General features: G+C 34.5%; 3 protein-coding genes across 3 annotated transcripts; 1 reads left to right on the top strand and 2 right to left on the bottom strand.

Moving 5' to 3' along the window:
* The first annotated feature begins 1,738 nt into the window (after positions 1–1,738).
* On the top strand, positions 1,739–9,344 carry KU70 (ATP-dependent DNA helicase 2 subunit Ku70-like protein). Its single transcript, XM_016320336.3, has 19 exons — positions 1,739–2,003; positions 2,133–2,216; positions 2,297–2,413; positions 2,506–2,620; positions 3,001–3,106; positions 3,192–3,309; positions 3,408–3,491; positions 3,592–3,650; positions 3,854–3,987; positions 4,155–4,198; positions 4,604–4,680; positions 5,626–5,773; positions 6,662–6,723; positions 7,282–7,342; positions 7,479–7,571; positions 7,820–7,940; positions 8,121–8,223; positions 8,351–8,531; positions 8,945–9,344. The coding sequence occupies exons 1-19, from the start codon at positions 1,932–1,934 to the stop codon at positions 9,056–9,058; spliced, it is 1,893 nt and encodes a 630-aa protein (XP_016175822.1). The 5' UTR covers positions 1,739–1,931; the 3' UTR covers positions 9,059–9,344.
* LOC107618308 (putative protein phosphatase 2C 33) lies at positions 9,306–12,112 on the bottom strand. Its single transcript, XM_016320337.3, has 6 exons — positions 11,689–12,112; positions 11,245–11,596; positions 10,595–10,924; positions 10,370–10,487; positions 10,049–10,272; positions 9,306–9,962 (listed from the first exon to the last, which is right to left on the bottom strand). Exons 2-6 carry the CDS (start codon positions 11,572–11,574, stop codon positions 9,636–9,638), a joined length of 1,329 nt encoding a protein of 442 aa, XP_016175823.1. The 5' UTR covers positions 11,575–11,596; positions 11,689–12,112; the 3' UTR covers positions 9,306–9,635.
* A 2,636-nt stretch (positions 12,113–14,748) lies between these two features.
* Positions 14,749–24,805, bottom strand: PWD (chloroplastidic phosphoglucan, water dikinase (ATGWD3)). Its single transcript, XM_016319558.3, has 18 exons — positions 23,761–24,805; positions 23,562–23,648; positions 23,332–23,463; positions 22,751–22,876; positions 22,484–22,662; positions 21,810–21,894; positions 21,095–21,262; positions 20,933–20,985; positions 20,023–20,231; positions 19,797–19,915; positions 19,346–19,416; positions 19,081–19,198; positions 18,342–18,428; positions 18,181–18,267; positions 18,023–18,099; positions 17,726–17,873; positions 16,522–16,633; positions 14,749–15,974 (listed from the first exon to the last, which is right to left on the bottom strand). Exons 1-18 carry the CDS (start codon positions 24,577–24,579, stop codon positions 15,070–15,072), a joined length of 3,582 nt encoding a protein of 1,193 aa, XP_016175044.2. The 5' UTR covers positions 24,580–24,805; the 3' UTR covers positions 14,749–15,069.
* Positions 24,806–25,287: the final 482 nt, after the last annotated feature.

Below are 25,287 nucleotides of genomic sequence, written 5' to 3'. Positions count from 1 at the left end.
TAGGGGTAGTTTAGGAATTAAATTAAAAATTTTAACAAAAAGGATGATTTTAATACAAAAAAAATACGTTAAGGATGATTTTAAATCCAAAATTAGAAGAGGGACGATTTCGATTCCGACCCTTAAGGTAAGGGACCAAAACAATACTTATCCCTTTAAAATTTAAGAGTGAGGAATGCTAGGGATCAGCAACTTTTGTGATTTGTAGCTATTAAATAACCATTAATGATGATTTTAATGGTATGAGATTTGTGTGAGATTTCATCCAATGACTCACTTTTTTTTGTTGGTTACATGTTGGGCAGAATTTAACAAAATTACTGGCCCCTAAACTTTTTTCTTAAGAGTAATAGGAGGAAAAACGTGGCCATGAACGGTCCGATTTAAAAAAAAAAAAAACCAAAATGCACCTAATTTTAATTTTAATGGCATTTTGTAGCGCATTAATATGATATTACATCAGTTACACACTTACGCTCAATAAAAGTGCATTACACTTTCCTTCACCCTATTCTTAAGTTAATTTCTACAAAAGAACATCTATCTAGCACATTTATCATTCAAAAAATATTTAAAAGTGTATTCTCTTTATAAAAATGACCATTATATTTAAAAATTGCTAAATCATCAAGATACAGGACAATAGAACTAAAATAAGAAAATACCAATTTAAAAACTCTTAAAAAAATGTATAATTTTTTATGATTGTTCAATTTTATAATTGAAAAGCTGCGTCTTATTTTCTTTAACAGTCCTTTTATTTTATTCTATCATAGAATTCTCCTATTTTTATATCTATGCTTAACATTTATTTCATTGTAGGTTATTTTATGTTTTCAGTGATAATGTCATTTTTTTTGTGACTATTTCATTTTTTTTTAAATAGATGCAATTTATAAGAAATATTGGTGAATAAAAAATTTTTTTAATCAAGTCTCAATTAAGTCTAAAAAGTTATTTTATTTTTTAAAAACACATAAATTTTATAAAATCAACATAAAAACTAAGCAACACAATTTTTTGAAAAAAAAAACATAAATTCTTAAAAATAGCAAGAAAAAGAAAAATAAGAACTTAAGAAGCTCATCGAAAAGGAAAATAAGGAGAGAAACAGTAAAAATAAAGAATTCGCTAGAAACTAATGGAGTACTACAATGAGCTATTTATTTGGCCCAATATGAGTACAGGATAAAATACTACTAATGTTTCAAACACAATACACCCATCTTATCCAGAATAATCATCCAAGTGACAGGTATAATAAACATCTGATATCCTACTGAATCGAACATCTCTAAACCTCCATTATATACATTGTACAGATACTCCATTGACTCCCTGTACTTTTTCAAAAAGAAAAATGTTATGTTTTTTTAGATAAACTCTTAATCTTAAGTATTACAACATCCAAAACGCACTCATACTATACACTCACACACGCATCACCCACAGGTTTCTATCTATAATTTGGCCGTAGCCGATTTTTTTTTTTCTTTTGTACACGCCGTAGCCGAATTTGAAATACAAATGTATTATATTAAGAGCACATGACAGAAAAATAAGAGAAAAATAGTGAATTTTTTTTAACATGACAGGACTAATGCTGAACTGGGCCTTTGGCCCGCCTTAGCCCAAGTAAAATTGTTAAATGGAAGAGGAAGCAGGCACATAAAGAATAACCGGAAATTTTACCCAAAAAAAAAAAACCGGAAAAGGTAAAGGGAAAAGAAAAATAACCGGAGTGGCAGAGGTATATTGTACGACTGGCAAACTGCAAACAAAACCAGTAAAAAAAAAAAACGGGAATTCGACCGGGCGCGCATTGAAAAGGGATTTGCAATTTTGCATTGAAATCTTCTTCTCAAAGTTTCCTTCTCTTTTCAACTCACACTGTTACCCGCTAACGCCTTCTCTCTTTCTCTCCGTGAAAAATGGATTTTGAGCATGAATCTGATGATCCTTTCAGAGACGACGAGGATGACCCCGATGCTCACCTCTCTCTGGTTAGTTAGTTAGTTAGTTAGTTTGTTAGCTCAGCTCTACTTCATTTTGCTTCTCTTCCTTTCTTTCTTATTACGCAAAAAAAAAAAAATAGAACTAAAAATATTTATATTATTTCAAAAATTGATAAGGAAAAAGAGTCCACAAAGGAGTACGTGGTTTACCTGGTGGATGCTTCCCCTAAAATGTTCACCTCAACTTGCCCTGCCTCTGCGGTTAGTAGTTTGATAATGTTCATCTCTGTCTCAATTTTCATCTTCCTTTGTGTTTGTTGTAATGGTTTCCGTTGTTGCAGGATGATCAAAAGGAAGAAAGTCACTTCCACATTGCTCTCAGCTGTATCTCTCAATCACTCAAGAATCAGATCATCAACAGGTCCTATGACGAACTTGCCATTTGCTTTTTTAACACTGTAAGTTCTTTTTTCTGTTAATTGTCATTTGTTTTGGATTAACCCCGATTTTTATTAAGTAATGATTTATTTTACTCTGTTATTTGTTGCAGAGGGAGAAGAGAAACTTACAAGAATTGAGTGGTGTTTTTGTATTTAATGTTCCTGAAAGAGACTATCTAGATAGGCCAACTGCTAGGCTCATAAAAGAATTTGACCGCATCGAGGGTATGTCTTCTAACAACCATCTTGATGCAACAAGGTCATGCCTTACTAAACTATTTAGCTTGAAAATGTGAACACGTTTGAATTGAACTCGAACTTTTATTGCTTGTCAAGTATCCGTACCTCTAATTAAGGAGCGAAATTTCATTGATTGGAAGACTCTAAAAGCATGTATGTTATTCTAGTACTATTCCCTAAACCTATATTGGTACCATGACTATTTGTAAATTCAACACTTAACTTGGTATATGGTACCTCTTTCTTAATTCGTCATACTCAAACAGGATTAGTATTTGTCTCAAAGATGAAATATCTGTCTTGTTGGATGTATTAATACTTTATAATTCTGGGGTTAGTAGTCATGTGCTCTTAATCTTCTATAGAATCTTTTGCCAAAGACATTGGAAGCCAGCATGGTATTGTGCCTGGGACTAGAGAAAATTCTCTCTACAATGCTATCTGGGTGGCGCAAGCTCTTCTTCGTAAGGGGTAATATTTGCATAGTGTATGTGCTTATGTTACAGTTCTGTCTACATGATTGTTGGTAAGAAACAATGGTGTACATTTATACCAGGTCAGCAAAGACAGTTGATAAACGTGTGCTTTTGTTCACAAATGAAGATGATCCTTTTGGGTGTATTAAAGGGGCTATCAAATCAGATATGAAAAGAATGACGTTGCAGAGAGCTAAGGTACCGATCTCAATCTGTATATGCTATATATGCATACATGTTTTTCTCATGAAGTTGAATGATTCTAGTGATTCATGATTACTCTTTGGTTTGTAAAGGATGCACAGGATCTTGGCATCTCTATCGAACTTCTTCCGTTGAGTCATCCGAGTGATCCGTTTAATGTATCTCAGTTGTATGCTGTATGTGGACATATTTGAAGTATATTTGTTCCATTCCCTTGTAACTGTTGCTGATGAGATAAATATGTCATGCTCAATCAGTCAACCTTTTTTCTTTCAGGAGTTGATTGGGCTTGAAGAAGATGAACTTGCTGACTTCATGCCATCAGCCGGAAACAAGTACATGCTCTTACATCATTATTTTATTTCTGTTAGAGCATTGTGATATTTGATAGGTTGGATTTTTAAAATGTTAATTTTTTAACTTATATTTTGCAAACTGCAGATTGGAGGGTTATTTAATTTCTGTTAGAGCATTGTGATTTTTGCTAGATTGGTTTTTTACAATCTTAGTTCTTTAAGTTATATTTTGCAAACTGCAGATTGGAGGACATGAAAGATCAGCTAAGAAAGCGCATGTTTAAGAAACGCATAGTCAAAAAGCTCAAATTCATTATAGTGGATGGTATATCTATTGAATTAAATTCATATGCTTTAATTCGCCCCACTGTTCCAGGTGAGTATTTCTTGTCATTTTCTAGCCTAAAGCTGTTAATTTATCTGCATTTTTGCTGCAAAGTTTCTACTTGGTTCATCTCAAGTATTTTACTTAAAAAGGGTTGTAGCAATGTAGCTTCTTCTTTCCTTTTATTTTGAACGACTTTCCTGCCTTTTGGTTTTTAGGAGCAATCACATGGCTTGATTCCGTCACAAATCAACCTTTGAAGGTGACAAATGTTATAGTCTTAATTTGAAAATTGTTTCTTTCCCATATATAATTTCAATGTCTTCGCCATCCTATCTCTCAGTCAAAACATGATTTAATCCTTGTAACCAAATTCATTATACATAGAATTTAAACATAATTGTAGAGAAAGAACATATGAATTTGCTTTGACTTTCTAATAGTTTTAAGGCCAAGCCACCAAGCAATTTATTGCCTCATTTATCCATAGTTTATGCCACTGTAATAATCCATCATTGTTATTTTATTATATGCTCATTTTAATCATAATGCTCTTGAATTTCCTTTGATTATATTTTTTTATTAATTTTCATTTTTCTTGAACCATAATGGCGATTGCTCTTTGATCTGCATTTAAAAAAATGATTTTATTGGCTTGCTGGTGCAGAGTGAAAGAACCTTCATTTGTGCCGATACTGGTGCCTTGGTCGAAGAATCTACTAAACGGTTTCATCCTTATAAAAAGTATGTATTATTTCATGCTGCTAACTATTGCCGTTTTTGAACACTATATCTGTTTGATTGTTTGGGCACTTATTTTTCTCTTAAAAAAATTGTTTTTTGGTCTTGTATGGAGTGGATTTCAGAAATTGAAGCAACCTTACTATACAGGGAGAGCATTCCAGGGAGATTAGGAGTTTCTCGAATTGGATCACATAACCAGTTCTTGTTCTGGAAATTTTTGTTCATTGAAGGAACAAGCGAGCTGGCTTATCTCACTAGGTTAAAATTTGATAGCAAATTATTTTATTACGATTTTTTTTGGGTGATAATCTTTAGGCTATTTCTTTCTAGGATCCAGTGCTTGAAAAGGCCTCTAAGAATTGGGATAACTGGAAGTGTTCTTTTCTCTTTGGAAGGTGTTAAAGTTAGTCCTCTCTGTCCTGAAATACCTTTTTCTCCCTTCCTGCTTCTCAGATCCTTGTTGGAGAACTTAACTCATAGGCTGGGGCGAATAAGTTTAGTTAAGACTATTTTAGAAAGGGTGGAAAAGCTTTCTAGGTGGAAGCTGATGTAGCTTTTAAAGGGAAACAGACTTACCATCCATAGCAAGATGTGAGGTATCTAGGGTATGTTTGGAATAGTTTCAAGACTAAACTTGTTTTTAATAGTCACTTGTTTAATTTTTTTTTTAAATAATTGATTATATTATAAGTAATTTATATTTGAGCATTTCAACTGGAAATTGTTATAAGATTATCTATTTTGTTCATATTGTACAAAGTTTTGCATTTCTATAATAAAATTACTAAAATGATTGAAAACGATTGTCCATATCATTTAATATTTGATACTTGTGGTATATTATAATTTTTTCAGATGTGATGGGATGTATTCTTTTTTTTTTTTCTAATTACTATAGTTATAACATAGTATAATGGCTTCTCGTTTTTCTTTTTTTTCCCCCAGCCAGAATATCGTTTTTTCAACGAAGGAGCTATCTGAGATCAAAAGATTTTCGACTGGACACCTGCATCTTTTAGGTTTCAAGCCACTAAGTTGCTTAAAAGATTATTACAACTTGAAGCCATCAACCTTCCTTTACCCTAGTGATGAGGTCAATGGTCTTGCCATCAATGAATGAAATGCTTAGTGCATCTTTTGTCCTCAATAATTTTGGGTTTTAATTGAAGTTATCTGCTTTCTGCTGATTCATTATCCAGTTCTTTGAACATTTTCTAATGTTGTTTCCATTATCTGTCAGATGATGTTATTTACCTCCTGTTGCCACCAGGAAGTTTGCTTTATGCAAATTGATCTGATAGTTTTGATAGCCAATGATATTTAAGCCAGTTTAAAATTCTGTCAACTTATATAGACTTATAGTTGCTTGTTAAAGATATGTTTTTATGTACCTTTTCAACTCACCAAATGGGATTTTGGATCCGCTAAAGTTGGATGGTGGATTTGTGGTTACCTGCTTAATTCATCACTGTACAACTCCGGCACTTTAAAGGATTCAAATCCAACCAAATAGGTGCTTATACTTGTTTATTTTACCATGAACATCACACGACTCAAGTATCAGACAGTAATTTGTGCCATTTGCTGCATCCGAAGCCAAAAATCAGATTTTTAACTTGTAGGACTAGGGCATTCTTTAACAGAGTCTTCTATCAGTACACTGGAACTGACACCAATAACTCGTGTTCTTATGCCTGTATTCTTGCAATAGTTTTTAATCTTTGCACTAGATATTATTCATTCATCCAGTTCCTTGATTTAAAAGTTATTATTATAATTTGTAGATATTTTAGGCTGCTTACTCTCTCAGATGCTTGATTAAACATCTGGTAGAGAACTTGAAGTAGTATTCTTAGCAAGTTGTCTGTTGGTATTCTGGAAATGCTGAGTCATAAAAAAGTTTATCTTATATGCATCTGTATTTTATATATATTTCTCTATTTTATATTATTCTTTATGTGATACCTTTTTTGTTTTCCAGGCTATGGATGGTAGCATCTGTATCTTTATTGCCCTTCATAGGTCCATGATACAGCTCAAACGGTATCCTTGCAACTAAAGCTTTTCATATTTTTGGAAGTTGTACATAAGTAGTTTAGCTATAGTTATGGAGGACTAGACACCTATTGTTGGGGTGAAATGGATGCTCCTGTCTGTCAATTCTTTTATTCGTGTTCAGCATTTTCTTTTGTTTTGGGGGTATTAGGAAATTTTCATAATTCAGAAGGTCTTCTCACCTACTTCCCCATTGGATATGTGCATTCTCTTTTACCCTGTAAAATTAAATTGTAACCTAGTTAGAATTTGAAATTATAAAACACTGAATCGACACTAGATCAAGAAATCTTTATTTTTATGGGTTGTTTAGTATTTAAGATGGGAAAGGGAAAGAGAGACGTAGGGGATTTGTGAAGTCTGTTACACAATTCAAGTTATTGTATGTGTATACAACTACACAAGATATTATGGACTTCTTACTAATACTACTGTGGTAACATATGATTAGTATTAGTTGTGCCTGTGACGTAGCTGTGTAAATGTCGTATTAACATAATGTGCTGTAATGATTTCTGATCAAAGTAATGCCCTGTTGTCCCCCAGTTTTGCAGTTGCATTTTATGGTGGTTCATCTCGACCTCAATTGGTTGCCCTAATTGCACAGGTATGACTGTTGTCTCTTAGAATGTTTGTGTACTGTTGCCCTAATTTGAGTTGTCAGATTGTTTCAATTTTTTAATTGATCCATGTTTCTGGAAAATCTGCCCAACTATCTCATTTATTAACTTCTGTAATTGTAGGATGAAGTTATCCAGTCAGGTGGTCAGATCGAGCCGCCTGGAATGCACATGATTTATCTTCCGTATTCTGATGACATCAGACTTGTTGAAGAGGTATTGATTTGTAAATTTTCTGGTGTATTATGTGTGATTAGAGGGATTGGCATCCGTTGCTGTGCATGGTCATCCACATAGGTCTTAGATTTTTTTTTTGGGGGGCATGTGTGAAGGATGTTTTGTCTTCTTTCTTACTTGTTTCTTCAATTCTAATAATATTTCTTATTCTATTTAAAGAGGGATAAAATAAATAACCATGAATTTTAAATATGAAGTTGTTGTAAGATATGGTGGAATTTTTTCAGCGTCATTCAGAAAAAGTTGGAATGGTGACTAGAGCAAGTAACGATCAAATAAAGAAAGCAGCTGATGTAATTAAGCGTATTGACTTGAAAGATTTTTCCATATGCCAATTTGCTAACCCAGGTACGATGTTTCTTATCTTTCTAGTTTCTATTCTTCTCATTCATCCCTCTTCCAAGTCTAAATATATTGGGCTTGATGATGGATTACTTGATCAGCCTTAATTTTAAAATTATGCCATTTGATTTATGGCAAACTACTCTCACCTCCCCTGCCTTGTGTTGCTAACCAAATAGTTTTCAGGCTTGCAGAGACACTATGCAGTATTGCAGGCATTAGCTCTGGAGGAGGATGAGATTCCAGAAATAAAAGACGAAACATTACCTGACGAGGAAGGCTTGGCCAGGTAGCAGCAAGGTTTTATATCAAATTGTTTTACATTTCATTACGTCTGGTTCTTCCCCCTTTGTCGAAAAAGATTCGTGAGTCGTGACCGAGGTATGACATGATAATCCGGCCTATGTTCTGTGCAGACCAGGAGTGGTGAAGGCATTAGAAGAATTCAAGACCTCAGTTTATGGAGAGAATTACGACGAGGAATGTGAAGCCAATGCGAAGCCAAGTGAAGCCTCCAAGAAACGAAAGGCACAAGCTGAGGTCGCAACAAAAGAGTGTGAAAACTATGATTGGAGTGAACTTGCTGATACTGGAAAGGTAAACCTTGAAAATTGCTGTTTATCGTTTTCTCCTGACTCCTGGAAAGTTGATTTGAGACAAGCACGTGTGCTACAGCCTTGAACCAGTTTTGCATAACAAACGTACTCTGTAACTATGTTACATACATTAACATATCTTTTAAAATTAAGTGATGATACATTCTTCTAAACCATGTTCGTAACAATCCTCCCAACTTTCTATATCTACTAATTAGGAGGATTGCTCAGAAGATGTATTAGGAGAATTCATCATTTTCTTTCCCCTTTTCCCTCTAAAATCATAATAGGGTAACAATTTATAGAATGAACGTGTGACGAGAGATATAACATCAGGAAGTTGTCTATGCCTTTCAAAATCACGCTTGTCCTCTATCAGATGTGGTTGATTTGAAATCATTTCATGTTATGCAGTTGAAGGATTTGACCGTGGTGGAGTTAAAATATTATCTTACAGCACATAATCTTCCTGTTTCTGGGAAGAAGGAGGCCTTAGTCAGCCGAATATTAACTCACATGAAAAAATGAACAAGATGGATATCCCTGATTCTTAACTAGAATGCTTATGATTCCATGTACTTAGAACAGCTCCTGAATATACTAGTAATGTTATCTTGCATATTGTTGGTTAAAAACTGATCTCTGCTTGCATTGGTAAATTTTTGTGACGAAGTTTTGCTGTTTGATTCAAACTAACTAACCCGCAGAGTATGACATTTTATTTTGCAAGTTGTCTTAAATAGTGTAGAGCTATGTTAATATATGACGATTTTGGTTTATTTACTGGACAATGAAAATGGTGGATTCTATTTTCGGTTTTTTTGTATTCTCCTTACAGTGAAAAAATATACGTTATATACATCATTTTCTTCTAAATATTTAACAATATATATACATATGCAAGCCCCTTATTTTCCCTGTCAAATTCTGCCGAGGGAAAAGATAAACAATGAAAACACAGAAAAAAGTTGGGAAGGGTTATGAAACGATGAACCACTTCATATCACTGGCGAATCCTTAATAATTTTATATTTTACCAACCAAGCTCCAAAATAAAATCAATGGAGGCTTGGGAAGAGGCATGAGTGGTACAAAATGCAGGTTGTTACTTAGATGTGGTGTTGGTTCTTGATCTCAATGGTTGCATTGGGCCAACTATAGTGTTAGTGGCAGATAAAACAGTTCCAACCTCAGATTGCTCATCCATCATCATCATCATCATCATCATGTCTTCTGCAGAGGATGGTGACTTACCTTGATCTGAATCTGAATCAAAGAAGAGGCACACGACAGAACAATCATCAATCTTGGCAGCGGGGAACTTAGTCCTCCATGCATGAACAGCTGAGTCCACGACGATTCGAGCTGCACATGATCGTGGCACGCTGCCCACAATGCCCAGTACTTCTCTGTTTGATAACACATCCCAAATCTGCATGCAAGCATAAACAAATAATCATATTTAAACTGCGATTATATCGAATCAAAATGAAAGAAAGTGTTTAGATTACTGCTTACCCCATCAGTAGCTAATACCACAAATTCATCCTTGTCAGAAATGTGATGATAGGAGACATCAGGAAGAGAGATGAGGCCAAAGTCCTTGAGGCAAAAATCTCCGAAAGCTCGCGACATAGCAAGCCCTGGTGAATCGATGTTAGGCAGCCATACTCGAGCTACCTCTGGTTCATTCGGAAGGCCAAACACCCTTCCCTTAGAAAGCTTTATCCTCTCTGCTTCCCCTAAATAGTTATGCCATAACAATTCTTCCAAATCAACCCACATTCACATGCACAAATTAAAGGAGAGAATTAAACAGAGAGATAGAAGAGGCAATACTTGGAAGACTTGGCTTAAAGTCAGTTGTTAACTGAACAGGAACAAGAGAATCGTCGTGATCTCGGGTACACAACACAGCTCTCGAGTCCCCAACATTCCCAATTACAAGGTGCTGTCCCTAAAAGAACATACAGAACAAAAACAATTAGTTTGGAATTGTGTCCTATTAACTCATCATATATATATATATATATCGTTTCTGCAACAACAATTAAGCAGGGGTACCTGCTTAACCACGGTAACTGCTGTAGTCCCACTGCAATAGCAGTCAAAATCATTCTGCATGTTGATTTCTTTGTCCATAAGCTTACAAGCCTTCACATAAGATTCTCTAACTGCCTCCAAAGCATTTGTGTCATGCCTCTCTAGGTTGGGTTTCTCTTCAGCTGCAGAACTGCTGCAGAGTCCATCTTTATTGTTATGGAGATGCAAATCCCATTCAGCCATAAGTATTAGAGGGAAGGAATCCCTCACTTTCTTTGCAACCCTATGCCCATGAGGTCCATGCCCATCAAACACACCACAAAAAACAGTGTCCTCTTTTGAGCAAACGTTCTGCATGTTCCATTGTAGGGGAAAAGAAAGAATGACCATTATCAACATACATTTAACGAAAAACACTATCCATACACCAAACACTCTTGATATCCGTAAAAAAAATGTAGTTGCTACTTGCTACTAATTAATAGTATATTTAAACTATTTTTTAATTAACAAAACAAAGAGAACCTGTGTTTAATTGTAATGGATATTCATATATAAATCACCATACATCATCTATCACTAATCATCAATAATAAAGGGATTTGTAGGGAAAATACAACATTTTAGAATGTAAATATGGCAGATATTATTGGAATAGTTAAGTTGATTACCTCCCAAAGAAGCATAGCATCTTGGTTCTGGCCTTTTCTACCTTGCTTACAATACAGGGAAGCAATGCGGGTGGATCCATTGAGAAAGATTCTTCCGGGAATTCTATGCAAGCTATCTTCATCCACCCTGTAATCGAAGGCAGCGGACGAGGAAGAACAACCGCGGTGAACTGAGCTTGAATGCGGTTGTGGTTGTCGCTGTAATTGTGTCCTCCTCCTCCTCTGTCGCCGCTTCTCATTCCCATTTCCTCTGCCATTCTCATTCCCATTCGATTCAGAGATCGGAGCACAAGGCCCTGCTTCCACCGTTATTGACACGCATGATCCCATCCCTCATTTAATTCACCCTCACCTGCATGTGTATATATTGCTATCATCAAGTTTATGTTCATGGCAATTCAGTTGAACACAAAGAAATAGAACAGAAATGCATAATAATAGTACCAATTGCAACGATTCCGATAGTGTCCGTTTTGATGTCAATCACAATTCAGACAAACTCATCATCTGCTTTGTTGAATTCTCATTTCACTTTCTACGTTTTGTTCTTCGTTATTCATTAATCTGATAATTTCACATCACAATACAATCTTACAATATCTACTGAATTTGAAGAGAATGGAATGGAATGGTAAATAAATGATTGAGCTTAGGTAATACAAAATTGAATTGAAACCCAAAATTTTGCAGCAATAGATAGAAATACATATATCTATCTCTCCGTCCCTGAATTTGTTCGCACTTAGACCATAAATGGCAGATTTGGAAAATAAGGACGACAAAAACAAAAGGAACCAACACGAAAAGAGGAAAATATATATAGATATACGCTCACTCAGCCTTTCCTTCTTTCACCCAAAGTTTTGTAAAGAACCACGCTTTTCCTTAACAATCTAAATAATAAGATAAAAAGTACTGCTACACATAACTACAAGTCTTTTTGGTATACAAGTCATATAAGTCATTTATTTAACGCACGTGTCATGTTATTCTTCTTTATCTCCCGCATTCTTCTTCCTCCTTCTCCTCTTCCTTCTTTTTTGTGTTTCTTTTCCTTTTTCTTCGCGTGTTTCATCTTCATCGTCATTTTTTATTATTGTTATTATTGCTGCATTTTTTTCCTCCTCCTCTTTCTATTGATTTTGCAACATTATGTATTTTTTTTTGTTTGATTTTTTCCTCTAAAAAGAATTATAAGAATATGAAATAAGAAGATGAAGAAGAATTGAAGAAGCAGCAGAAAATGAGGAGGAAGAAGAGGAAGAATTTGAATTATGCAAACTTATCAGTACATCTACACCGAAAGTTCTTAAACAATACACTTGAATATTTTCGTATTACACCCAAATATCTTTGTGTTACACCCAAATTTGCTGCAAATACAGAAAAATATTTTTTCTAATGCTGCATTTTTTTCTTCTTCTTTTTTTCTTATTTCTTTCTTTCTTTTAGTTGAATGAATGTAAATTCATCATCTTCGAAGTAATTTTGCAACATTATGTGTTTTTTCTTCTTCTTTGTTTGATTTTTTTTGTTTTTATTCTTGTTATTAAAAGAGTAAAACAAGAAGAAACTTAAAAAGGTAAAATAAGAAGAAAAAGATTAATAAGAAAAAAAGAAGAAGATGGTGATGATTATGAAAAAAAAAGAAGCAGCAGCAAAAGATAAGGAGGAAGAAGAGGAAGAGTTTTGAATAACTTATCAGCACACATATACCGAAAATTCTTAAACAATACACTCGAATATCTTCGTGTTACACTCAAATTTGTTGCAAATATAGAAAATATTTTCGCTGCATTTTTTTCTTTTTCTTTTTTTCCTTATTTCTTTCTTTTTTTTTAGTTGAATGAATGTAAGTTCATCCTCTTTCAAGTAATTTTGCAGTATTATGTGTTTCTTCTTCTTTATTTGATTTTTTTGTTTTTATTCTTGTTAAAAGAGTAAAACAAGAAGAAACTCGAGAAGATAAAACAAGAAAAAAAAATATTAATAAAAAAAATGATGATATTGATGAAAAAGAATAAAAAGAAGTAGTAGAAGATGAAGAGGAGGGAGAAGAAGAGTTTTGAATTATGCAAAACTTAGCAACACACATACACCGAAAATTCTTAAACAATACACCCAAATAGCTTCATGTTACACCCAAATATCTTCGTGTTACACCCAAATTTGTTGTAAATACAGAAAAATATTTTCTTTAATGCAGAACTTTTACATTACATTCAATTCAAACCATCAAACATGAAACATTATTCACCTACAGAATTATAAACTACTAACGAAAAAATTAACTAGAGTCGAATCACATCTCAACTACTTGATTGGATTCAAAACAATAATCAATTTCCTTCTGGTTCAATTGACAATCTGAACTTAAATTATTCATTATCTTCAATAATGAGATAACTAATGATGAAGGAGAAGGAGGAAAAGGAAGGAGGAGAATAAATTTCAATGAAAAAAGGAGGAAGAGGAGAAGGATGTGATGTTGGTAACGGCACGAAAAAGAACGTGCGTGCGTAAATATAAATGACTTGTATAAACTTGTATAAAAAATAACTTGTATGTGAAAAATAATTGTAAGATAAAAAGGTAAAGTTAATTTTAATTTTAATAGATCTCTATGAGTTTTTTTTTTTTTGGTGACTTGATCTCTATGGATTTGTTTAAGCGCTATTAAATTAATAAATTTTTTTTAATGAAAAAAGTTTCTTTTAAGTGTATTTAATAAATTTTTAATAATAAAAATAAAAATATTAAAAAATTAAAAAATAATTTTTTAAAAAATTATAATTTATATCTTATTTTAAAAAAAATTAAAAAAAATATTTTTTACATAATAAATAAATAAAAATATCTTTTTATCTTATTTTATTCAAACATAATTAATAAATAAAAATATATTTTTATATGAAATATTCATCGAATCACTTTTACTTTATAAAAAATCTTTTAAAAAAATATCATTTTAAAAAAATCTTATTCAAAAAGGGCACGCCTTATATGAAATATCTTTATGTGACTAGTTATTATTATCCTATTACACAAATAAGTTGTTTCATGCAATAGCTGATATACTTTACTCTTCAATTTTTTTTTTTTGTGTGTATGGTTATAAATATAAATACAATTCTATTTCTTTTTCCAATTGCATTCATATATTGAGTTTATTATTAATGTTTTCTTGTATATGAATAACCATAGTTGATAATATTCATCCAACTAATTATAATTTTATTCTAAAGAGAAGTTTATTTTTGCAATTAAAGAATACGTTAGAAAAAGCCAATAGCATAAATAATTACTTTTAGTTCTGCACAAACGCATAGATCTAAATCTAATTTTATTTAATTGTGTGACAATTTTTTAGTTTTTATTACGCTAGTGTTTTAAGACCGTAAACAAAAAAAAAAAAAAGCTTAAATATGAAAAGTAAAATCTTAATTTAGTTCTGAAAAAATATATGTTAAAATATTGAAATATTAGCAACATCAACATCAACGATTCCAGAACATTGATTTCGTTTTTATTGTCCAGGGCATGAATAGCAATCCGAATAGCTTCCCCATCTTCATCCCATATTCGCTGAATTTGCAACTCATATTTTGTATGTCTATAACATTATTTGTTTGTAACCTTTCTAAACAAAAAGTACTTACATAAAAGCTACAAAGTACACTAGGCTAACCATGAGGGCTGATCTCAACAGAAAGGAACTAAGCCACAAAATGGTTAACACACACGACATATTCAACAGTGATAGTGCCTTATAACACAAGTATTTGCTTCCTTTACTTGGAATACATAATAATGATGAGTATCTCTCTACTGCGGCTGTGGCCTTGTCTGTACAATGAAGATGTCTTTTCCAACAAGGCATCCCTCCACATCCTGTGGGCAACCAAATTTCCTCTCAAGGAAAAACCCCACCGAACAAAGGCGTTGACCGAGTTGTCTACGGAAAACTGGATCAACAGTCAGCGGTTTCTTGCTGTAATCCACAGTCAAACGGATAACCTCTCCATCCGCAGGTCCTGCTCCACGTACCAGCAATTCCTCACTGAAGTTTGCAAAAGCCAGCGTTTGCACTTGACCGTTGAATTTACCTGTTGATATACGCCATGGAGTACCCCTGGTACCAGAAGCCAGAGTTTCACCAAGGCCAGAAGCAATCTCGGCCGCCACAACATTATTATCCTGCTCTGTTGGGCTGACAGTGTGTAGTACAAATGATAGATCTGGCGAAAGCATTTCTTGGACTAAAACTGCCATGGAAGCTTCCTTCTGCGGCACACCAGCAGCACGGCGACTCAAAACTGCCCGCCGTGTGTATAGCGAAGCCCACACTTGGCTAACTGCAGATCCAAAAACTGTTGGATTGGAAGGACTAACATTGGGTATTGATTCGTAGAGTCCAGCAGCTGACATTCCAGCCAAGTCTTCAACGTTGGCGCTGGAACGAACAATCAATCGTGCATTGCTTGGAAACATTCTCTCAATGCTTTCAATCACATCTTTTGATGGCTTCAAGGAAGAAATCAATTGCTGCAGTTGATGGCATAGCTCATCAAGCTCACCACCCTCTAGTTTTGCAGTTTCTATCTTTTCCAACAACGACCTAAATGTTTCAGTGCAGTTACTATTCTCTAGCTCCAATTCCATGGATCCAAATGGTAAAACTGCCCCAGCAGGAACCCGAAAAGAAGCCGGCACTCCCTGATCACTGTAAACTGTAGTTGAAAATCATGTTTTCATATAGTTAGATACTACCTTGACTCTTGATGAAGTCACAGAAAATATGATCAGGAAGAATAAATAATTACTGCGAATTATTATGATGCACATTCTTGATATCCTCAGTTATTAGTCTATGATTCTGACAATTGACTATCAAAATTTCATAGGCATTTACTATATTAAACTTTCTTTCATGAAGATGTAATAGGTTCTTCTAGAGATAATAGAAGAATTCATCAAGTGGGAGAGCGAAGAATTGAACCACATGACATCCTCCTCTACATGCAAGAAAAAATATAAAATAAAAATGCAACAAAACATCAACCCTCAATAAATAAATAAAACAAAATAGTCAGATTTCGGATTTTAAAAATAAAACGAAATTTTAAAAAATAGATAGATGGTATCATGTCCATTAGCACAGGAAGATATCATAAAAAACATAAGAATGGGGCTTGAGGTTACTTGTTGCATTATCCACATGCAACTATACAAGAGAGTGGGCAACATAAGTACAATATTACTTTGGCTTCATATTACCTTTATCAGAAACAGAGGACAATGAAGACAAACGACCACATGCAGCTGCCTTTGCACCAGAAGTCTGTGTTTCTGCATCAGGAAGCAAGATAACTCCTCCGGAAGAAGCACCCTTGATATGGTTAAAGTTAACCATTACTTTGAAGTTCTTATAATAGAGAAATTAAAGAAAGGTAATTAAATAAATTCTCTAGGTATAAAGATCATGAGAATTTGGGATGTAGCTGGGCCATTAGTAAGCCTGAAGCATCAGCAGCCATGACTCTGAATATCATATTAGATAACGTGTTGCAATATAAAGCATTAATCTCTAATGATTTAAGTCTAGTACTAGAGTAGTTCTGTCTGTACAAGCCTGGCTCAATAAGACTACAAACCAAACAAGATAATGTGCTTAACAAACTTTGGCTATTAATTACCTGCATGGCTGCAGTCTTAGAGAAACAGACAACCTAAAGGGTTATGTTACCAGGTGAAGGATTAGAACTGTCTGCTGTCTGAACAGGGTCCCTGAAGGACCTACCTTGTTCTAAAGGGATTAACCTCTAGATGATTTACTTTTACTTCTGTATGACCAATATACTTCAGCACCAAATACTGTTGTTATGTGAAATATAAAGAAAGGTGTGAAGGATTTTATAAAATAATTGGAGTAAAGTACGAAAATTACCTATGGAAGATCATGTGGCAAACAAAATTACACATGAAAGAACTAATGTTCATCCAATATACCCAAAAGACTTATTTTTAGGGGTCAAATCTTCCTAAAAGGTGGGCATTTTTGTCTGCAACATGGGTATTTTGCCCTCTGAATAAAGCTTTTTTGGTATAGGGGATGAAGTTTTATTTTTCATGGGTAATTTTGATACTTCACTCAATAATTGGTATTAGGAAATTGTTATGGAACTCGGTAAGTAATTATTTGTAGTGCACCCAAAGTGTTATCATAGGATTGAATACCATTTTGGTGAATTACACTTCCATCCTCTATTAATTCCTCACTGATGAAAGGATTTTATCTCTACCATGCAGCACCATTATTCAACGTCATTAAAATGTTATTGCTAATAAATTCTTTTAACTCTAAATCTAACCACGTTCAACAAGCTGAAAGTTCATTTCTGAACACAAAACAAAGTAAACTCATAAACAATAATGTATTAACTTAAAAAATATCAGAGCAAATGAGTTTATTGTTCTCTACCTGAATATAATTGGAGATTCTACCAGCAGAGAAAGATGAAATGTCAACTCCAGATAAACTGTCATCAGAAGTTTTAACTGAATATTTGTCATCAGAATCAACTAAAGAGGACAGCTTCAGATTCACACCCGCGGGAGATGCTTCCAGCCTGAAAAGTTAATTGAAACAACAAACAAAGAAAATGAAGAACATTATAGCATTAGATATATTGACAACATGGAAGAAATAATTTGGGGGGAAAATAATTCAGTTTTCAGATTAGTAATCTGGAACAAAAAGTTTAACTTAAAATATAACCTCACAGGTGACCCGACAAGAGTTTTTATATTAGCAACTTCTTCTTCATCTTCACAAGTGACAAATACAACCTTTTCCTGTATAGACAATAGCTTTATGGATGTCATTAACATGAATTTCACACCTAACATAATTAAGTGGATACTTGAAAGACTTGCCTGCCGGGCCCTAACACCAAGATGAGATAAGTGAGGTAGCTCTTGCTGAAGTATGACTCCCACTATGTTCTTCCCAGCAGCAGTAACCTGCCAGCATAATGAAAAATAAATCAACATTAAAGTATTTAGCACCCAGTGTACCCACCAAGGTACAACATTACCTCTTCATCACCATCAGCTTTGTTAACAAGAAGGATAATAGGTCCTTCTGTTGGTGATGGTAGTGATCCCGGAACAATCCTTTCAACCTAGGTTAAACAAATAAGAAATATACGTGAGTTAGAGTGGAGTGACCGAAGGGAAGCTAAGTCAAAACAAACTGGAAATATGTGCTATTTGCCTATTTGGAGTGGACTCACCCCCATCCGAAGGGGAGGAGGGTCATTATTTTTTTCTCTGTTGTTTGGATATGGTAATCCTATCCTAGTTTATTGCTTATTTGGTTCTTTGAGGACCTTGATGTCCCTTTGGTCCAATTACTGATAGAAAAGAACAATGAGAGTGTGTTTTCTTGTCTTGTTTCTTACACTGATTCTCTCCTTCCCATTAATACCTTACTGCTTCTGTTGACTATCTTAAGTCCTATGTGTGAAGAATGCTTCAAAAGCTCATGCCAGGATGGGTGGCAAAGGAGTGTGCATGTGGAAAAGGTGGCTCTAGTGAAAGATGAGACCTAGCATTTGATTTCATTACCTGCTTACAAAACACACTGTGAACTGCTAGTTTGTCTATGTAGTCAAAATAAAATTCTTGATGGATATGATTGCTAAGTTGAAGTGTTGCATAACATGCTCAGATCTTCAGAGTTGACGACTAAGACACACACACTCTCTCTCTCTCTCTGCCACTTCATCTGTATGAATCTATCTTCACATGATATTTCTAAGTGTAATTCAGTACCTGAACCAATGTTCCTGAAACAGCTCCTGGAACAAGAACATCCCAACCTTGAGAACCAAGACTACTTCTAACAGCTTTTAGAAGAAGAGTGCATAATTTCGAAACCTGAAATATCACACTAAGAATTTCCAGTAGAGAAATTAGTTATGGCAATGAAATCCAAGTCGATGAATAAATAAAAAGAAAGCACACAAACTGCTGAGATCACTAAATTATAATTACTACGACTTCTCTCAATAAAATGCTGAGGATAATGCAGTCATACCCAGCACGAATTTCAGCTTCTGTATATGTCCGGACATTGTTTTCAGGAATTCCTAGAGCTTTTCCTAGCATCTGCGGCATTAAAAGTGAAAACTTAGTTTATTTCAAGTTATATGCAATTATGCATCATATAAAGAGGATTCTAGAGTCAAATATAAAAAATTTCAAAAAATATTTAATTTGTTACTATATTTCAAGGAATGGATTTGCCTCAACAGTATGGGTTCGTCTTTTTACAATAGGGTTGTCTTTTGAGTGTGATATGTCGAACATTCTAGTAAGCCACAAATCAAATTATTTAGGGTTATTAGGACTAGAAAACTGTTTCATTTTGCAATTTATATTTTGCCCGTAGGAAAATTTTGTAGATGGTTTATAAAATTGTGATCAATAAATTTATACATTGGCATCAAGCTATCATGCATTTAGAGAATAATAGTACACTTTTTAACCTCGACTTTTTGGGGGAATATCTTAAGAAGTTCTTCAGTATATTCATCAGTTAGCCTTTTTGTTCTATCAAGAGTAGCTTTCAGTCTCAATGTCCAAATAGTCTTGCCATCTTCATTCCCTAATAAAAGACAAAGGGGATTAAATTTAACAGGAAAAATTAATCAACACAGTAAAATTATTTACAACAAAGATGGCATAATTCAAGGAAAGACCTAAGAAAGTTACCTTCCAAATCAGAAAGGCCTTGTTTACTCCAGGCACTGAGCTCATTTTCGATAGCACCACATTCTTCTGGTTTCCAATTAGACAATTTCAGCTGGTGGACTCCAATAGTAAGGGCTCCAAGAGGATCATTCCATGAAGCTACATTTTTTGACTGCACATTTGCAGCCAGCCAACGAGCACCCCCCAGAACTTCAAGCACATTGAGATATCTATTCATATGAATTCAAAAGTTAACACACTACCAAGAAAGGTTTTGTGTTCTTGTAAGTAACACATAGCCAAAAAGTTCTACATCTGCATCAAATATTTGGCTTCACTTTAACACTACTCTTTATCATTTGCAATTATTAAAATTAGTTGATATATTTTAAGTCCCAAATTACATTATGGATTTAGTCAAGATAGTCTTTATAAACACTAGGGTGCATCTGCCCAGTTGATCTAGCTTTTGGGTTTGAATTGAGCCCACAATATTTGAACAGTACTAGAGTGTATTTTGTAATTGATAATACGCCACGTGTATGTGTTCATTTCTTCCAAATTTCACACTTTAGATATTCCTAGGCATGTTCAATATGGTGTAAGGATAGGGCTATGATAGCTTTTTATTCTTTTCCAATAAAAGACAGCCTTCTTGAACTTATCCATCTCTCTCCCTTTAAGCTAATTTGAAGTGTAATCAAGTTTACAATATTAAGAATATAATTCTTTAAATAATTCAAGGTCTAACAATAATCTATCTCAATATAACTAGAGTAACTATATATTATATTCAGAGGGTAGCTAATAATGTCTAAGTACACCTGACTTTTGCATAACATTGTACTCTTTATATATTTCACAAAACTCATTAGCATCTGAGATCTGATAGTCATTCAAACTGTGAAGCAGAAAAAGGTATGGCAAGAACCTGCTCAAAAGAACAAACGAGTAATCCTCAAGGCCAATCTCACATAAGCGCCACTGTACCTCCAAATAAACAGAAAAGGAAAAAAAAATTAAAGCATTCCAGCATTCTTCCAATAGCTATCTAGACTAAATTTTACCAAACAATTAAACAAAGTAGTGTCACCTTTTGCCGCATAGCTATTGCTGAATCTGGAGCATCATTCCTGAGACCACTTTCGAGACCCTTTACAATAATTTCTCTCAAAGCATTCAAAGATTCCATGGTTTTAAATAGAAGTTTAATTCCTTTTTCTTCTGAATCAGAAGTTGATTCTGATGCAGCATCCAAATCCTGAAGAAGTAATCAACATTGTCCCTTAGCAGTACATACAACAATGAGTACCAGACTAAAGCTTATTCCTTAATAGAAAGGGAAAGGAGAAAATTCATATCCAAGAAATATGTTGACAATCACAATATGACTGAGAGAATCATACATCAAATAAGGTATTGAATTAGCATCCTAAATTAGATGCTAAATTGCAAACACACATTCTCATTTCTTACTCATGGCTTAGTCCGGGAAGCAAAATAAAACAGTAGGATAATAGAGACTTCAAATGAATTCAGAGTACTCTAAGGTTCCTATGCAAGTAGTATTTTATATATTTAACTATGAAAATAGTAGAAGGGCAATGATTAGTATTTCCATAAAAGGATATGGATTAAGATAGAAGCACCATAACAGACTGATCAAATTACTTCAACATATAGTTTATTTTTTCACATCCTAAATCTCATTCAATAATTAGTATAACACAGACCCTAAGACCAAACCAAGAAATAAAATTGGCAGATAGCAGAACAGGGAGGAAGTAAGAAAGAAATAGCAAATCCACCTTTTTGCACTCCAAGAACGAGTTAAGTGCTGAAATGGCATGCTCATCCATAGATTCACGAATTGATTCTAGCTGTTCAGCAAGACTGCAGCATGATAAAGTCATACAATAAGATATCAAAATTATGATTGCCCAACCATGAATAAGTTAGTTGGCTGTAAAAGTGATTTGACTATCTCTTTGAGATTAAGGTACTATGTTCACTCTTAAAGTGAACAACAATTAAGTTACATAAACAGAACAAGAAATGATGTTTTTTCTCTCTCTTACAGCTGCTGGAAATCACAAGAGACAGCAAGGTATGATGCAACAGTAAGGTTGCTGTTGTATGACTTTGGTGGTCACAACCCAGAGTTTCTAGTCCTGGGAACAGTCTTAACACAAGGGGAAAGGTTGCATGACACTCACCAAACCACACAATTGCACAGATGCATGCACTGGGTTGCATGCTCGGTCTTGTCAATGAATGCATGAAGTTTCATGATCGATCTATTGGTTTATAATGTCTAATCATGCATTCAAATGATGTAGTGATCCAGTAGAAGGTTAAAGGTCTTCAAGAGGAAATACCATGACATATAACATGTCTCATAATATGATATTTTGAATTAAGATAAGAAAAACAAGTTTAATTTACATATGTTTACAAGTGATACTGAGAATTCAAGATAAACCTGCCAGCATTAAAGAAGTCTTTGAGTTCTTGATGAAATATCTTGAATTGCTCCACAAATGCTTGACTATATTCTCCTGGGTTCTTTGTGATTTTAGCGAGCATAGCTTCTGTTGCAACCAAATCTTCAGGACCAGCATTTCGGTGAAGCTTGTTTTGTATAGTGTGCTTAATTTGTAACTGCCCAAAAAGAGCATGAAACAGGCAATCTATCATTTACATTAAACTGAAATGGGATTACATACTTGAGGTACTGTGGGAAAACAACCTTGAGGTCATGTGGGATGTCATTCCGGTGAGCAATATCTCTAATTCGAGTCAGAGGAACAGATGCAGTGAATTCAGCCTTGAAAGATGGCAAACATGGATGAATCTTACGGATGACAAGAACTTCCTGTATATCAATGAAAAGTTATGGTAAATGAAAGAAGCAAGGCCCAAATTCTATTAGACAGCAAGACACAATATGTAGCAAATGGAAAACCAAACATTATATTAATTGACAATTGGAAAACTTCCAGAACAATTTCCGATCCTAGGGATTATGCGTAGAATGTAAATTTCCTTAAAATTACAGAGCGACATTTTAGTACAGAATTAAAGTCAGAACAACTCTAGTTGACTGAATGTGAACTGTAGAACCAAGCCTGAAATGTGGCCAGAATACAATCACCTTCATAACTCCACATCAAAATACATAATCATTGATAGAAGGGGGAAGAAAAAAAGGGGTGACAAAAAAACTTACCAAAGTGGTAACTCAATTTTATCTCATGCACTAGTATATGATGGAAACTTACGGAAATGCATATTTATAATACATACACTTGTACAGAGGTTAGTACTAACCTGAGGTGATATATCCTTCCGGCTTGTATGCCGCTCTAATTCACGAAATATAAGCCTTGAAATCTCAGCATGCCTATTTGGGCGATGGTGACCTCCATCTTCAAAACAAGGAATCTGCCCTGTGTTTATCCACTGCATAAGATGAACTACGAATGACTCAGATGGTTATACAAGAGGAACAAAAGCACAAACGTATCAAACACAATGAAGCCAAAAAAACAGAACAAGACCTTGAGATAGATGGCAGAGTATATGAGAGCATCCAGTGAATCTCCTCCCTGCAGACTTCCTTCTATAATATCGCGAACGATATCAAGCTTGAAAGCGAAAAATGGTGAACGAAATTAATACATTTATTAATCTAACATGATTGAAAATACGCGGAAAGATTGAACAATTAGGAAAAGTAGTAATTTGCAGCAAATGTACCTTTCTCCACCAGTTCCTGGCACTTTGATCACCTTCAACCAATCGGAGAGCCAAGCCTTGAAGACCAGAAGTGTCCCATTTCCGTTGAGTTTCATGGGATTCATGCTCGTTGGATCGCATAAAAGAAATGGATTTACCCTGCCACTGTCCCACAAAAGGACTGGTCTCGGAATCCGCTTCCAAGACAGGAGAAGCTCCATTACCCTCATCCGCAGCCGTGGACGCATCATCATCGCCGCCGCCATGGTCTTCGTCCAATTCCAAAGTCATGAGCTCCATATTCTCACTGGTAGCGTTCCATGTGGCAAGGGTGGCAAAATTGCCTGGCTTGGTGGGGAGTTTCAACACTCTGTTATCTCCATCTTCCCAAACAAGAGTGTTGTCGTTCTTCACAATAACGAACTTAAACTGGAGGGCGTTTTCGTCTTCTTGACCCGGTTTGAGGTCGAGGTTGAGGTCGCAGACCCATCCATTTTCTGTCCAGTTCATGGGAACATTGTTCTTCCAAGATCCAAGCTCTTTGGTTGATCCTAGAATCGCGACGTGATCGCCGAATTCAACTTGGTGATCTAACTGAACGTGAAGCTGGACTTTGTCCTTAGCCTTTGCCTTCTTCTTCTTCGTCTTGCGCTCTTCCCTAGTTTGAGTAGAGGAGAGAGCGGAGAGAGTGAGAAGGGGAAGAGTGTGGGTGGAACGGAATCGGAGACGGCGAGTGAGAGGCGGAGGAAGGAAGAAGAAGGAGGAGGAAGAGGAAGATGGATGTGTGAATCTGAAGGGAGAAGTAGAAGAGTGGCACTGCAAGCCACGCACACAATCCATGGCTTCCAACGAACTCAATGGAACTTTCAGTTGAGTCACTGTTAGTTAGAACTTAGAACTTCAAGTAGCAGAGAAAGAGAGAGAATAGTGTTATGTAATGCGTGCATTGCTATTTTCTTTTCTTTATTGTATTTGTATGTATGGCAACGATTGAGATTGAGATTCAGATTTGGCAGTAAATATCGCCACACTGCTATTTTGGAAGGTGAAGACTTAGAGCTATCCGCGTGAAATTAATAATTGAAAATAGTTAAGAGTAATGTTAGGGATCATCAATTCTTGTGATTTGTAGCCATCAAATAACTATTAATAATAGTTTTAATGGTGTGAGATTGGTATGAGATTTTATCCAATGGCTCACTTTTTTTTGCTGGTTATATGCTGGTCAAATTTTAACAAAGTTGCTAGCTCCCTAAACTTTTTCAATAGTTAAATAATAATTTAATTAAATTTATTAAATTATAATTTTTGACTTTTTAAAATACTTGCGGGATCAAAATTATATTATAGACACTTTTAAAAATGTAAATAATTATAAGATTGGACATTGGTATCAACTTAACATTAAAAATACCAACAAAATATGTTATAAAAATTCTTGTAAATAATTATTCATTTTTACTAATATGATAATATATAATTAGATATTTATGTAAAATTTTTTTGAACTTCTAAAATTTAAATTTAAAAAGTGATACATTGTTAGTG

The sequence above is a fragment of the Arachis ipaensis genome, chromosome B9 (genome assembly GCF_059453495.1).
Source record: "Arachis ipaensis isolate K30076 ecotype BB chromosome B9, ASM5945349v1, whole genome shotgun sequence".
NCBI classification, from domain to species: domain Eukaryota; kingdom Viridiplantae; phylum Streptophyta; class Magnoliopsida; order Fabales; family Fabaceae; genus Arachis; species Arachis ipaensis.
The sequence above is the reverse complement of the archived record's forward strand: the minus strand, read 5'-3'. Positions and strand labels throughout refer to the sequence as shown.

Bases quoted from the DNA above. Each gene is read 5' to 3' on its own strand.
- KU70 (XM_016320336.3), top strand. From the start codon at position 1,932: ATGGATTTTGAGCATGAATCTGATGATCCTTTCAGAGACGACGAGGAT. The intron at 4,681-5,625 runs GTATGTATTATT...TTTTTCCCCCAG, and splicing joins CGGTTTCATCCTTATAAAAA to CCAGAATATCGTTTTTTCAA. The intron at 8,224-8,350 runs GTAGCAGCAAGG...TGTTCTGTGCAG, and splicing joins GACGAGGAAGGCTTGGCCAG to ACCAGGAGTGGTGAAGGCAT.
- PWD (XM_016319558.3), bottom strand. From the start codon at position 24,579: ATGGATTGTGTGCGTGGCTTGCAGTGCCACTCTTCTACTTCTCCCTTC. The intron at 23,464-23,561 runs GTCTTGTTCTGT...CATCTTATGCAG, and splicing joins ACTCTGCCATCTATCTCAAG to TGGATAAACACAGGGCAGAT. The intron at 21,895-22,483 runs GTTTATCTTGAA...ATCATGCTGCAG, and splicing joins GACTTCTTTAATGCTGGCAG to TCTTGCTGAACAGCTAGAAT.
- LOC107618308 (XM_016320337.3), bottom strand. From the start codon at position 11,574: ATGGGATCATGCGTGTCAATAACGGTGGAAGCAGGGCCTTGTGCTCCG. The intron at 10,488-10,594 runs GTACCCCTGCTT...ATGTTCTTTTAG, and splicing joins CAGTTACCGTGGTTAAGCAG to GGACAGCACCTTGTAATTGG. The intron at 10,273-10,369 runs GTATTGCCTCTT...ATAACTATTTAG, and splicing joins CTTTAAGCCAAGTCTTCCAA to GGGAAGCAGAGAGGATAAAG.